The sequence below is a fragment of the Spermophilus citellus genome (genome assembly GCF_964194105.1).
Source record: "Spermophilus citellus genome assembly, chromosome: 5".
In the NCBI taxonomy this organism is placed as follows: Eukaryota; Metazoa; Chordata; class Mammalia; order Rodentia; family Sciuridae; genus Spermophilus; species Spermophilus citellus.
Window position 1 is genome coordinate 21499589 of NC_138186.1, and position 12966 is coordinate 21512554.

A 12966-nucleotide genomic window follows, 5' to 3' on the forward strand; every position below is an offset into this window, starting at 1 on the left:
CAGAACAACTCCCATGAAGTCCCTGGGGTGGGAATGGGCTTTCCTACCATCTCCCACTTCACATAGATAAGTCCAAGATAAATGAGGGTAGGCAGCTTGGGGGGATCTGTGGTCTTCTTCTTTCTTAATGCAAAACTTACTTTTTTTCTACAGTGCTATACTAAAAACAAACCTTCTGAGCAAGAACAGTAGCAAAGGTTAAGATTCCAGGAGTGGACTGACTGTAAACAAATACAAGAATAAGAAGTTTTCTGCACAAACACTTGCAGAAATCTGTTATCCCAAGGATTATGAAGGAGGGTGAACAAAATCTTATTTCATGAGATTCTGTCCAGACTTTATATGACAGAGAACCGCTTCCCCCTTACTTAGTCTCAGTCCAGATGGTATTTGTCAGTCATGTGACAGCTTCTTCTGAGATTTCCTTCCAAGGCTTCAGGAATTGGGTACAAGTTGCCGTGGGCTGGGAAAGGACCTATATCCCATAGCCCCATCTCCCCACTTGGCTTGAGCAGAAGTGGCCTTGGGGTCCTGGGTTGGTCTATTAGCAGCTGGTGGCTTCTCTGTGCCAGGTCATCTTGTTTTAGACTATTTATCTGAAAGCTGCAGGAGGGAACCCCTGGACCTGCACTGGCTTCCTTTCTCCATTCAAAGGGGTCAGGATGGGAGAGGAGGCAGGTACTGGTGATCATGATAAGTTGGCTTCATTGTCTGCAATAATCACTCACAGGTCCCAGGAGCCCTGGGTGTTGGTGCTCAGTTCCCATGCATTGTCTGAACTCCTTTGTCTAGCCTCTCCTGCACACTTCCCCACCCCTTACCCCTAGCCCATCCTTCTAAATCATTTGTAGTCAGACTGCGCTGACTCCTCCCTGAACAAGATCCCAGGGTCTTCTGTTTCGATATTGCTTCAAGAAAATGCATAAAGGACAAATATGACATATGCTGTAATATGGCATTTAGAGTCTATTTAGTCTATGTAGTCCTGGAATTCTTAATTCAAGCTTGCTACTTTTAATAGTAGTCTTCCTGTCATCTTTCCATTCTTATCTATATATTATTACTATTAAAATATTTGTGTTCCTAACGCACAAGGAGACAACTTGTCCCCCTTTCTATAAATCGGGTGTCTCTGATGAGTAAACATGTGTATATGCTGCCCCTTAGTGGCAAGCCTGGAGAACAGCAGAAAAGTCAGGTCTGCATTTTGGAAGGAAATGAATTTAACACCTTAAAACTATGCCCAGTAAGGATCACATGAGAGATTTCAGAAGAGGAAATACAAAGTCAAAAATGGTATACCAATATCTGCCAAAATCCTTCCTAATATTACAAATAACTTCTAGAAATCTGGTATAAAACCAAACAGAAAAGTGCCTTCATAGAAAAAAATATGTGTATGTATATATAAATAGTCATGCATTGTTTAACAATGGGGACATGTTAGGAGAAATATGTCACCAGCCAGTTTTATCCTGAAAACATCCTAGCATTCATTTAACACAAACCTGTATGGTCTAGGTTAATCATTTGCATGACCTTTTGATACAATCAAAAAACATGGTAAACATGTATGAGGTCACTGTCAAATAACACAGAATATTACTACTTACAGTTAACATTTATTTTAGAGTATACTTCTACACTATAAAGAAGTACACTCTAAAATAATAAGTATAATAAATCCACAAACTAGTAGTAGCAGCCATTGGTCATCATTATCAATTATTATGTACTGTACCTAATTTTATGCACTATACTTTTATGGCAGCGCAGTAGTTTGTTTATACCAGCATCATCACAAATATACAAGAAATGCACTGTGCTGGATGTCATGATGGCTATGTCACCACTGCTACAATATCACCAGGAACAGGAAATTGTCAGCTCCATTATAATCTCATAGGTCCATTGTTGTGTGTGTTTGTGGTTTGTCATGGGCTGAAATATTGTTATGCACCATATGACCATATTCCATGTTATCTATGCATATGAACATGTTTCATATTATATACACAATACAGATAGGTTAATGTGCTATAAATCAATTATATTTCATTAACATGATTTATCAACATTATATTCATAAATTATATAAATATCATTCACCTGGCATTATGCAAGGAGACTTCCTTGGTGCTGAGCCTTTGCCCTCTAGTAGTGGTTCCATGCATACTCTTCTGAGGGTCTGCACTCCACCTTTCTGTTTATGACCCCCATGTGAGTAAGGGCTCTGTCCACACTTAGTGCCAGAAAAGCACAAGTAGAATACAGGGAGGCTCCAGAGACAATAATGTCTTACGAAAGCCCAAACACATCCATTATCCCTGGCATCTGACAGTGTCCCTCATGACATCCTGTGGCTTCCTGAGTTTATCAGAAGTACTAAATGGCTATTTTAGGTATTCCTGTTACTCATCTGATAGATGGACTTTGTCTCACTGCTCTTCATAGTGGTCATCTATATTTAACCTGTCCCATTCATTTGGGTGAGCCAGCCTTCCTACCCAGGAAGCCGGCCCGATCCACAAGCATCCAATATTTATTAAGTACAAACAGTGTGTTCCATTTGATGTTTTAGAAAACAATCTGTGTCCTTGAAAGGTTCATGGACAAGTAAGAACAAAAGGCGGGGCGAGGCATATAGCTCAGTTGGTAGTATGCTTGCCTCTCATGCACAAGGCCCTGTGTTTGATCCCCAGCACTCCAAAAGTGGTATGTGTGCCTGTAATCCCAGTGGCTGAGGAAGCTGAGGCAGGAGGACCACAAATTCAAAGCCAGCCTCAGCAAAAGCGAGGTGCTAAGCAACTCAGTGAGACCCTGTCTCTAAATAAAATACAAAATAGGGCTGGGGGTGTGGCTAGGAAGTAAGGAAGAAAAGAAAGATAGATAGATGCAGAGTATTCTTAAAAGGTGATCTGGGACCCTCTGCCTGACAAGGGGTACGTATCTGGGAGGCACTCCTGGAAATATTGCTCCTTATTTGCATCTCTTGGTGCATAGCATAATGGTGTGACTTTTCCTGAAGGTTTTCAGCCTCTCCCCTGGTGAAGGACTTTCTAATACAAAGTGCCAATGATATATCACAGCCTGGGCAAGAGTTTCCTTGACTAATAAGACAGGGGAATTCTGTCTCTCACGGAGTATAGTTATCCATTGCTTCATAACAGATAATCCTAAAATTGAGTAGCCTGAGGCAGCACATATCTGTTATCTCACAGCATCTGTGGGTCAAGAGTCTGAGTCTGGCTTAGCCAGGTCCCCTGTTCAGGTTCTTTTATGGGCTATAGTCATCTGGAGCAGGATCTGCCTTAAAACCACCCAAGAGTTGGCCATTGGCACAATCCAGTTCCTAACAGGGCTGTGAGACTAAGGACCTTAGCTCATTGCAGACAACTGACCAGGGGCCAATTTGTTCCTTGTCACATGAACCTCACAACATAGCAGCTTGCTTCATCATAGACAGCCAGTCTGATCCAAGAAAGTCTGTTGTGAGCTGCTCGTGGAAGAGCATTACCATGCAGCACTTTATTGATAAGAAGTGACTTATTTGTGCCTTAAGGTCCAGCTCACAATCAGGGCACAAGGGTGGGAATATTGGGAGGTGGGAATCATTGGGGATCTCTTAGAAATATGACTGCAACATTGAGTAATACTCAGGTGCCAGCCAGGTCTCGGGCAGTGGGACAGCAGATAGAGAAAAACCAGGTCCTGCCCTTGAAAACTTGTTCAGTCTATGAGATACATGGTCGTGCACTGTGTCTTGGAGCTATACAAGAATGTCTTAAGGATAGGGTGGGAGCACCAGGCACAGACAGGTGGGAGGCAGTTCTGTAGCTTGCTCTGCCTGGACTACCGATGCTGGTGTGGACAGGGAAATCCCATGGAGTTGCAGGAGCCGCAGCTCAGTGCCCAGAAGGGGATGAGCACCAAGTCATGTGTCTCCATATCCACCTAGGACTGGTCTGAGAGGGTCTATGGAGCAGGGTAGGGGTTGTCCCACCTTGCTCTTAACAAAGATCCTGAAAAGACCCCAGGCACAGGGAATAGGCTGCTCAGTGCCCTGGTGAGCAGAGCAGAAACCTGCTGAGCAGCTACAGGTGGCAGTGGACAGGACAGTGTGGACAGTCTCTGGGTTCCTGGGAAGAAAAGGTAAAGTCTCATAGTATGGGATGTGGCCACAGCATTTTATATAACATACTAGGGATTTGTACTAGCAAGAGGCCCAACCCCACAAAGGCAATTTCAGAGAGGTGGTTAACAGCTTTGAGACATAATTTACATACCATCAGATTCATCCATTTGAAGTTTACAGTTCAGTGACAGTAAATTTATAGCACCATGTGACCATCATAAAAAGTTACAGAACATTTCTACCACCCCACTAAACCCCCTCAGGCCCCTTTGCAATTAGTCTCTGACCCCACTCCAACCCCAGGCAACTGCTCATGTGCTCTCAGTTATCTGTAGACTGGCCATTTTTGATATTTCATATCAATGGAGTCATACGATTACTCGGAATGCTTTTGCAATTTATCCATGGGATAGCACATATCAGTGCTTCATTCCTTTTTGTGACTAATGTTCCATTATATATGATATTCCACATCTTGTTTGTCCTTTCACCAGTCAATGGGCATTTGGATTGTTTCTAAATTTTAGCTGTTATGAATAATGCTTTGATAAACATTTGTCTTTGGGCTGGGGATGTGGCTCAAGCGGTACCGCACTCGCCTGGCATGCGTGCGGCCCGGGTTCGATCCTCAGTACCACATACAAACAAAGATGTTGTGTCTGCCGAAAACTAAAAAATAAATATTAAAATTCTCTCTCTCTCTCTCTCTCTCTCTCTCAAAAAAAAATTGTCTTATTAGGTTTGTGACATGTGTTCTCATCTGTTTCATATGTGGAATTGCTGGTCATACAAAAAGTTTGGTTAACCTTTTTTAAAAATTGCCAACCTATCTTCCAAAGTTGCTGTACTGTTTTACATTCTTATCAGTAGTAGGAATATGTGAGGAACATATATATGAGGATTGCAGTTCCACATGACTTCGCCAACACATTTTTCTTCTTCTTTTTTTTATCTATCCTCTAAGCAGGTATGAAGTAGCATTGCTCTGTGGTTTTAATTTGCATTTCTCCATGACTAATGATGGGCATCATCTTGCATCTTTTTGAACATTTGTAGTTTGTATAGTTTCTTTGGAGAAATCTCTGTTGAAATCTTTTGCCAATTTTAAAACTGGATTATTTGTCTTTTGAGTTTTAAGGGTTAGTTATGTATTCTGGATACATGTCCTTTATTGGACATATGTTTTGCAGACATTTTCTCCTAGTATGTGACTTAATATTTTCCCTTTCTGACGTCGTTTGCCATTTCAATGAAGTCTGATAATCAACTTTTTTATTTTATGGATAGTGCTTCTGGTGTCATATCTAGGAACTCTTTGTAACCCAAAGTCACAAAGATTTTGTTGTTTTCTTCTGTAAGTATTAGAGTTTTAGCTCTCATCTTTAATGCTATCATCAGTTTTGAATTCATTTTTGTATATGATATGAAATCAAGGCTCAACTTTATTCTTTTCAAAAAAAATTCCCTATTGAGCTAGCATTACTTGTTGAAAAGACTGCCCTTTCCCCCACTGAAATTGCCTTTGTCAAAAATCAGTTGACCAGGGGCTGGGGTTGTGGCTCCGTTGCCTAGCATATATGAGGCACTGGGCTCAATTCTCAGCACCACATATAAATAAATAAAATAAAGGTCCAATGACAACTAATATATATATATATATATATATATATATATATATATATATATATATACACATATATACACTAAATATATACATATTAACTAAATATATATATATTAACTAAATATCAATTGATCATAGTGTAAAGGGCTGTTTCTGAACTCTGTGCAATCCCATGGATCTGTCTGTGGATACATCCATACCACACTGCCTTAATCAATGTAGCTTTATAGTAAGTTTTAAATTGGGAAGGTAAGTCTTCCAACTTTGTTCTTTTTCTAAATTGTCCTGGGCTATTCTGGGTCCTTTGCATTTCCACATAAATTTCAGGATCAGCTTATTATTTTCTCAATAGAAAAAACGGGGGAAAAATCTCCTCAGATTTTTGATAGGGATTCTGTTGACTCTAGAGCTCAATTTGGGAAGAATTGCCATTTTCACAAGATTGAGTTTTCTAGTCCAAGAACATGGAATATGTGTTAGTCAGCTTTCTGCTGCTGTGATAGAATACCTAAGAAAAACAACTTGAAGGAGGAAAGCTTTACTTTGGCTGACAACTGCATAGATTTCAGTCCCTGGTCAGCTGTCTCCATTGTGGTTGGGTCTGTGGTGAGGCAGCCCCTAGTGGCAGATGGCATGGCGGAACAGACCTGCTCACCTCACAGCACCCAGGAAGCAGAGGAAATATCCAAGGACAAAGTCCATCCTTCAAAGTGACCTACCTCTTCTAATAAGGCCCCAACTCCTAAAGTTTGCACTACCTCCCCACAGCTCCACCAGCTCAGGACCAAACCTTCAACACGTGAGTCTTTGGGAGACATTTCTGATCCAAACCACAACAGAATGTCTCTCCATTTATTTTTATCTTTTCAAAATTTCTTTCAGCAATGCTTTGCAGTTTTCAGCATGCAAGACTTATATTTCTTTTATTTCTAAGCATTTTCATTTGTAGTTTGTTTTTAACATGGAGACCTACAGTTGATTTCTGTAAGCTGATCTTGTAACTTGTAGGACAGTCTTTTTCCGAGTTAGGAGCCACCTACAGTGTCAGCTAAATGAACCACAAACTAGTCAAGAGCTGGAATTACATACCTACCTCCTACCTGCTGCAAGGCCTTCCCCTTCAGCCTCCCCCCCCCCCCCATCCCTGCCTCTGATGTCCAAGAACAAAGGTCCTTCACTCAAAGAGGCACATAAGAAGTCTTGAGAAGCTCCATGACAAAGTTCTTCCTCAGACCAACTGAAGTGCTCATCACTGTATGTTCTACCCACAGCTCCAGGGTTGGGCGAACAACCCTTCTCCCCATTTTTGAAGACAAACCCACCTCCTCCTGTCACTTTCTCTTTTTTTCTTTTCTTTTTTAATCACCTGTCACTTTCAATGAGGACCCAGAACTGGGATTCAGGCAGCCCTTTTTGGCCTGTCACCTGAACACCAGGGTCCCACTGCAGCCCAACACTTCATTGCTTTCTCAGTGGCCACAGAATACCTCAGCCCCCAAAATATGATTTTAGGTCAAAGTAGAGAGAAATTAGCCCTACAGGATTTTTAAGTGTTACATGTCTGTGAATCACTCTGGGATTTGGGGCAAGCTACCTCACCTGATAGAGGAGTAAAGATAAATGGCTTGTGCTCTGGGTTTGGTTCTGAGCTCAGAGCTGCAGTGAATTTCTCTTAGTGTGTACCTCATTTCAAGGACCCTTCTGGCATAATCCCCAGAGATAAGACAGTTTCCACTGATGGTATGCAGAATGATTTTCAGGAAATATACAGGATGTCAACTCACAGTGAGGAAATTATTGTCTTTAAAGCACAGATATTTTCCAATCACTACAATTAGGACAAAGTCTCTGTTAGTGTTAATATGCCTTTTAATGCCCTGTTTAACCCCTGGGTATCCTCCACTCTGCCCAGTCCCTTTTTCTTTAAAGAACAAGACTGGTTGGGGATGTGGCTCAGTGGTAGAGCACTTTTCTAGCACATGTGAGGCACTGGGCTCGATCCTCATCACCACATATAAATAAAAAATAAAGGTACATCAACAACTAAAAAGTATTTTTAAAAAAACAAAGAACAAGGCTTGGGGAAAACAGTATAACACTGTTTTTCCTTGTTATGTATGGCAAATAAGACTGTTTTCCCGGGCTAGGGATGTGGCTCAAGCGGTAGCGCGCTCGCCTGGCATGCGTGCGGCCCGGGTTCGATCCTCAGCACCACATACAAAGATGTTGTGTCCGCCGAAAACTAAAAAATAAATATTTTTAAAAAAATTCTCTCTCTCTCCTCTCTCACTCTCTCTTTAAAAAAAAAAAAAAAAAAGACTGTTTTCCCACTTAAAATAGTAGTAAAAAGTTGTCTTTCCAAAGTGAAAATTATTGAGTTGATGAGGAAACATAGTTCACAGATGGGACCAAGGTGAAGGTAGTTTGGGAAGTCACGCGATGGGATACACTGAGTGATGCCAAGCAGAGCTGGGCCCACTGCAGAGGTGACACTTTCCTGTGTCTTACTGTTTTATGTTGATATAAATATACCAGAGACTGAGTAATTGACAAAGAATAAATACTTATTCAGCTCTTTTTTAAATTTTTTTTTTAAAGAGAGAGGGAGAGAGAGAGAGAGAAATTTTTTTAATATTTATTTTTTAGTTCTCGGCAGACACAACATCTTTGTTTGTATGTGGTGCTGAGGATCGAACCCAGGCCACACGCATGCCAGGCGAGTGCGCTACCGCTTGAGCCACATCCTCAGCCCTTTATTCAGCTCTTGACTCTAAAGTCTTGGAGGTCTAAGGTGAGGGGCTATACCTGGTGAGAATTCTCTTGTTGGTAGAGACTTGCAGAGTCCTAGGGTAGTGGCATAACAAGGTGAGACACAGGAGACACACTAGCCCAGGCTTCTCTTTCCTTATAAAGCCACTAATGCCATCACAGTGCCCCACCTATCTTGACCATATCTAATTATTTCCAAAGGACTCACCTCCAAATGCCATCAACATATGAATTTGAAAAATTTTGTTTTCAGTACATGGAATTTGGGGACTCGTTCAAACCACAGGAGCCAGTCTGCCACTGCCTCCCGTGATCTACTCAAGCTCTTCCACACTTTGGACCACTGTATTTCTGGGTGTTCACCCCATGCACACCACTAACACGGTGTGCTTTGTCTCCCCCTGCAGGTGTGGCGGACTGGGGCTAGTTCTGGCCAGCGCAGGCTTTGGCATGCTGACAGCACCTATCATCGAGCTGCACAACCAGAAAGGCTACTTCCTGCACCATATCATCTTTGCCTGCTGCACGCTCATCTGCATCATCTGTATCCTCCTGCTGCCTGAAAGCAGGGACCAGAACCTGCCCGAGAACATCTCCAATGGGGAACATTACACAAGGCAGCCTCTACTGCCGCACAAGAAGGGGGAGCAGCCACTCCTGCTCACCAACGCTGAGCTCAAGGACTACTCAGGCCTGCACGATGTCACCACTGCAGGTGACGGGCTGCCTGAGGGTGCCACAGCCAATGGCATGAAGTCTATGTAGCTGGCCAAGCCACCATTCTGAGAGTCCCCTGGGGCTTGAAGGGTTGGGGGGAGTTTGGGCACAGGTTTACAGACCAGGGAGCAGGCACATGACCTGGGGTAGGAAAGTCCAACTCTGCTGCTGATGCCACCCAGTCGTGAGACTTTCAACTGGTATGGGGAAATTCTGTCTTTCCAAAAGTCCAAGGAGAGGGTTCAAGGAAACAGACTCTGGAAACAACCCTTCAAAGACTTTCTTTTCTGCCATGAAATGTTTATATTTATTTTGGTCATTTTTACGAGAAGCACTTTATTCCCTTTCCTCTCACTGGTCACGAAGCAGAACCACCTCCTTTGGGAGCAAGGCATGGTCACTCCAAGGAAGACCCTGTGAGTGACCAACACAGCAGCAAGTGTCCTCCCGAGAAGTCAGATGTCGCTCCTTGCCCTCCACCTGAGGAGCCAGAGGTCACCTGGGCAGGCCTGAAGGAGCCCCCCACCACAGGCTGCCCACCTGTGGACAGACATGACACTCTTGGAGCATTCCCAGGACTGCATTTTAGACAGTGAAATGTACATGAATTAGGTTTTTGCTAGAGTCTGTGTATGGTTTTTTAAACTTTTTTTTCCTTTTTTCTTCCTTTGTAAGGTAAGAGCTTCCACCCCAAGTTTTAGGGGAAAACAGTTCCCGGATATCATTAAAACCAGCTCAGTCTTTCTTTCCTTCAGGATCATTCTTTTGTACTTGACGCTGGAAGCTCTTTGGGGGAAACTTCCACACTTCACCAGAAATCATAAATGATCAATGATAATATCACCAGTTTTCTGATGCCAGGTTTTGCTTAGTTAAGTACACAACCAGCAAATGTGCTGAGGTCTGAGATAGGTTGATTTTTATTAAACTCCTTCCCAGATTTTGCTCCAGCAGAGAAATTCCCTCTTTCACGGTCAGCTTTGCATCTGGCACTACTTGAAAATGTGGCTACTTTCTCGAACTAAAAACAAGAAAATAACTGAAAAGACAGCTGAGGCAAACCACAGCAGGGAGGGCCTGCTCTCCCGACACAGCCTGTCACCCACATCTCAAGCACACACCACAGAGATCACCGGCTGGGATAGCTGTCACTCAAGTCACACCAGAGCCAGCAGCGCCTGCAAGCCTCATATCTTCCTCAGTGGCTCCCTGCTTGTCATTGGCTCAGCCCAGAGGTGGGGCTTGGGCAGGAGTGCAGATTCCCCACAGGTGAGTCCAAATGGCTTCCAGCCTCTTGGAAGCAAGATAAAGTGAGAGAAAGCAATAACTCACCAAAGTTCCCCTCCCACCTCTGTTCCACCTCCAAGGGTTCTCGCCGTGTTCCTCATTGTGCACCATCCAGTAGGAAGCCCAGAGCTAAGAAACCAGCCTTCTTGGCACCCGGGTGCCACTCTGTTGCAACTCTAGCACCTGCTCTTCTGGACAGCCTGGCTTCTCACAGAATGTCAGCCTCACCCCTTAGCGATGCTCACCTTTGCGGTGAGCTGTGTTCTTCCAAGGTCATGATGGTCTTGGCCTGTGTGGGTAATTAGGTGACTTCCAAATGACAGTTGCTAGAATTCAAAGAGACAGGGGTTGAGTTTCTCCCCTTCCAACTTCCACCTGGTCTTTCCTGTAGTCTCCGTCCAACTCTTGCCCTTCACAGCTGGTACTACGAGTGTTGGCAGGAGCCCACTCACTGCCTTGATGAAGGCATCAAAGGGGCAGAGATCAGATGTGCAGCCACGTGCTCCCAGCATCTGGACCTGAGCTGTCTCATCAGCCGATGCCTGGGGTTGGGAGAACCTCACTCAAGTCCCAGCAGCCAAGGGGAGGTTTTCTGAGCAGTCCTTCCCCATCCACCTGCTCCAAGTTTAGCTCATCCTCTCCCTTCCTGGTTTCTGAAGTCACTTTTGTTCCATGTTTCCACGTTAGTCCGCATTCACCTTACAAAGGCCTTTTATTTTTTTGGATCTGTGCAGCCTTCGTGTGCCAAACTTGTGAAATATCTTTTACCTTTTTTAGGGTATTTGCTACCAAGACACCTGGCAGCAAGCCCTGTGAAGTTCAGGATAAGGCATACTCAGAAGTTGTGAGCAGTCTCACACTGTTCGTGCAGGCCTTTTTAAAGAAACATATGGAAACTGCAGGGAACTGCTGAAATGACTAGGCAGGTGGTGTCAAGGTAGGGCACTTCCAAACTTCCGTTCCAAAGCCTCTGATCTCCACCTCAGATAACAATGATGAAAACACTGGGCCAACCAATTCAGCACTGATCACTTCAGCAATCAGGACTAATCCATCAGAGACCAGAGGAGAATCTGGCTTTGAGGCCTGGACTCAAAGGACCAAAGTCTAGTGGATGTGCAGGTGTTGTCCCTTGGTCAGCAGGGGTTCCCCCTTTTGGAGCAGCCAGAGGATGAGGCTGAGTTGCTACTTCAGCTAAGGGGTACCTGAAGCTCTTGAGGAACACCTTTACGAAATGTAGCTGGAGAAGGAAACCATCCCCATGGACAGAGCCCTGTGAAGTATGTGTCAACCAAGTCAGAAAGGCAGCAGATGCACCCAGGCCTGATACGTGTAAGGCCTGTGGGGCTCCACAGAGGAGGTGGCTTCTGCCCAGCTTCCAGCACCAGGCTGCCCGCACTTGAGCTTCTCAGTCCTGTGTTCCCCCATGATTAGTAGAGAGACGCTTCTCAGGCTCCTGCCCCTTCTACTCGGCCCTCTCCCCACCAGGGAAACATCAAGAGTACAAACCTACTCCCTGCTATTCTCTCTACTCACCTTTGAGTTCTGTGACTCCTTTTTGATTTAAAAAAAAAAAATGCACAAATGTGAACACCTGAGCTGGGGCTGGATGTTTCTTCATTTTATTCTTTTCCAGAAGCCAATAATAACTATTATCAAATATCCTACTTATTAGCACCCAAGACAAATAGGAACAAGTTTTAACTGTTTTTATTTTCTAAGATCATAATCACCTGCAACTAGAGGACAGGGCTGGTAAGTTGGTTTGACCACGGAAGAGAGAGCAAGTAAAAAATCCTCATTAAGGGAAGTATCACACTCAACATGACCAGTTCCTAGAGCCAAAGGAGAAATCCCTGAAGTGGAAGTGCCACTCAATCAATCTCATGACTGTCACATTTGCACAGCCCCAGGGTGGCGCACGGGTTGGAGGAGGCCCATGCTTCAACCCTGTCTTCTTGTTTTGAAGGACACCACCTCACTTTAATGTATTGTGTGTGTTTTGGAAAAGCAGTACGGTGTTATGTCTAGTGAGGAACGCTTCCCTACCTCTTTCCTTCCTACACCCCAAACGTGTGAGGTTTTCATATAAGAACCGTGTTCCTGTACGTGTCGATGGGGTTCCCCTGGCGGTACTTGTTCACAGCACAAGCTTACATCCAGTTCTGAACTGTCATTCACAGCAACATGTCTGCATGGTGTCGCATCTGTTGTACCTTTGGGAAAAATTCGTATGTAAATGTACAGAAATAAAAATGTTGCCCCATTAACAGATTTCCTCTGGAATGTCTTCCCTACCTCACCTGATGGTATCCAACGAAGGGCATTTCACTACCATTGACGACGAGTAATAAAAATCCTCCATGTTGATTCAGACCTCGCTCGGTGCGTCAATACTTTCAATGCCTCTGTATGCTTGTCTTCTTTCGCCCTA

The 12966-nt window shown here is 43.9% G+C and overlaps 2 protein-coding genes across 3 annotated transcripts in view; one reads left to right on the forward strand and one right to left on the reverse strand.

The window, feature by feature from the left end:
* The window catches only part of SLC22A23 (solute carrier family 22 member 23), a 187925-nt gene extending 175119 nt beyond the window's left edge, over window positions 1-12806 (forward strand). Inside the window, exons 10-11 of one of the 2 annotated variants that reach the window (XR_014021915.1) lie at window positions 8936-10514; window positions 11310-12806. Coding sequence is in view for 1 of the 2 variants with exons in the window: in XM_081293786.1 (XP_081149912.1) it covers window positions 8936-9293 (358 nt within the window). In the remaining variant the exon portion in view is untranslated. Of the gene's footprint in view, window positions 1-8935 lie in introns of both variants that reach the window. The other variant, XM_081293786.1, reaches the window with a different exon arrangement.
* Window positions 1-12966, reverse strand: part of PSMG4 (proteasome assembly chaperone 4) — a 61918-nt gene that overhangs the window by 38740 nt on the left and 10212 nt on the right. The window lies entirely within an intron of this gene.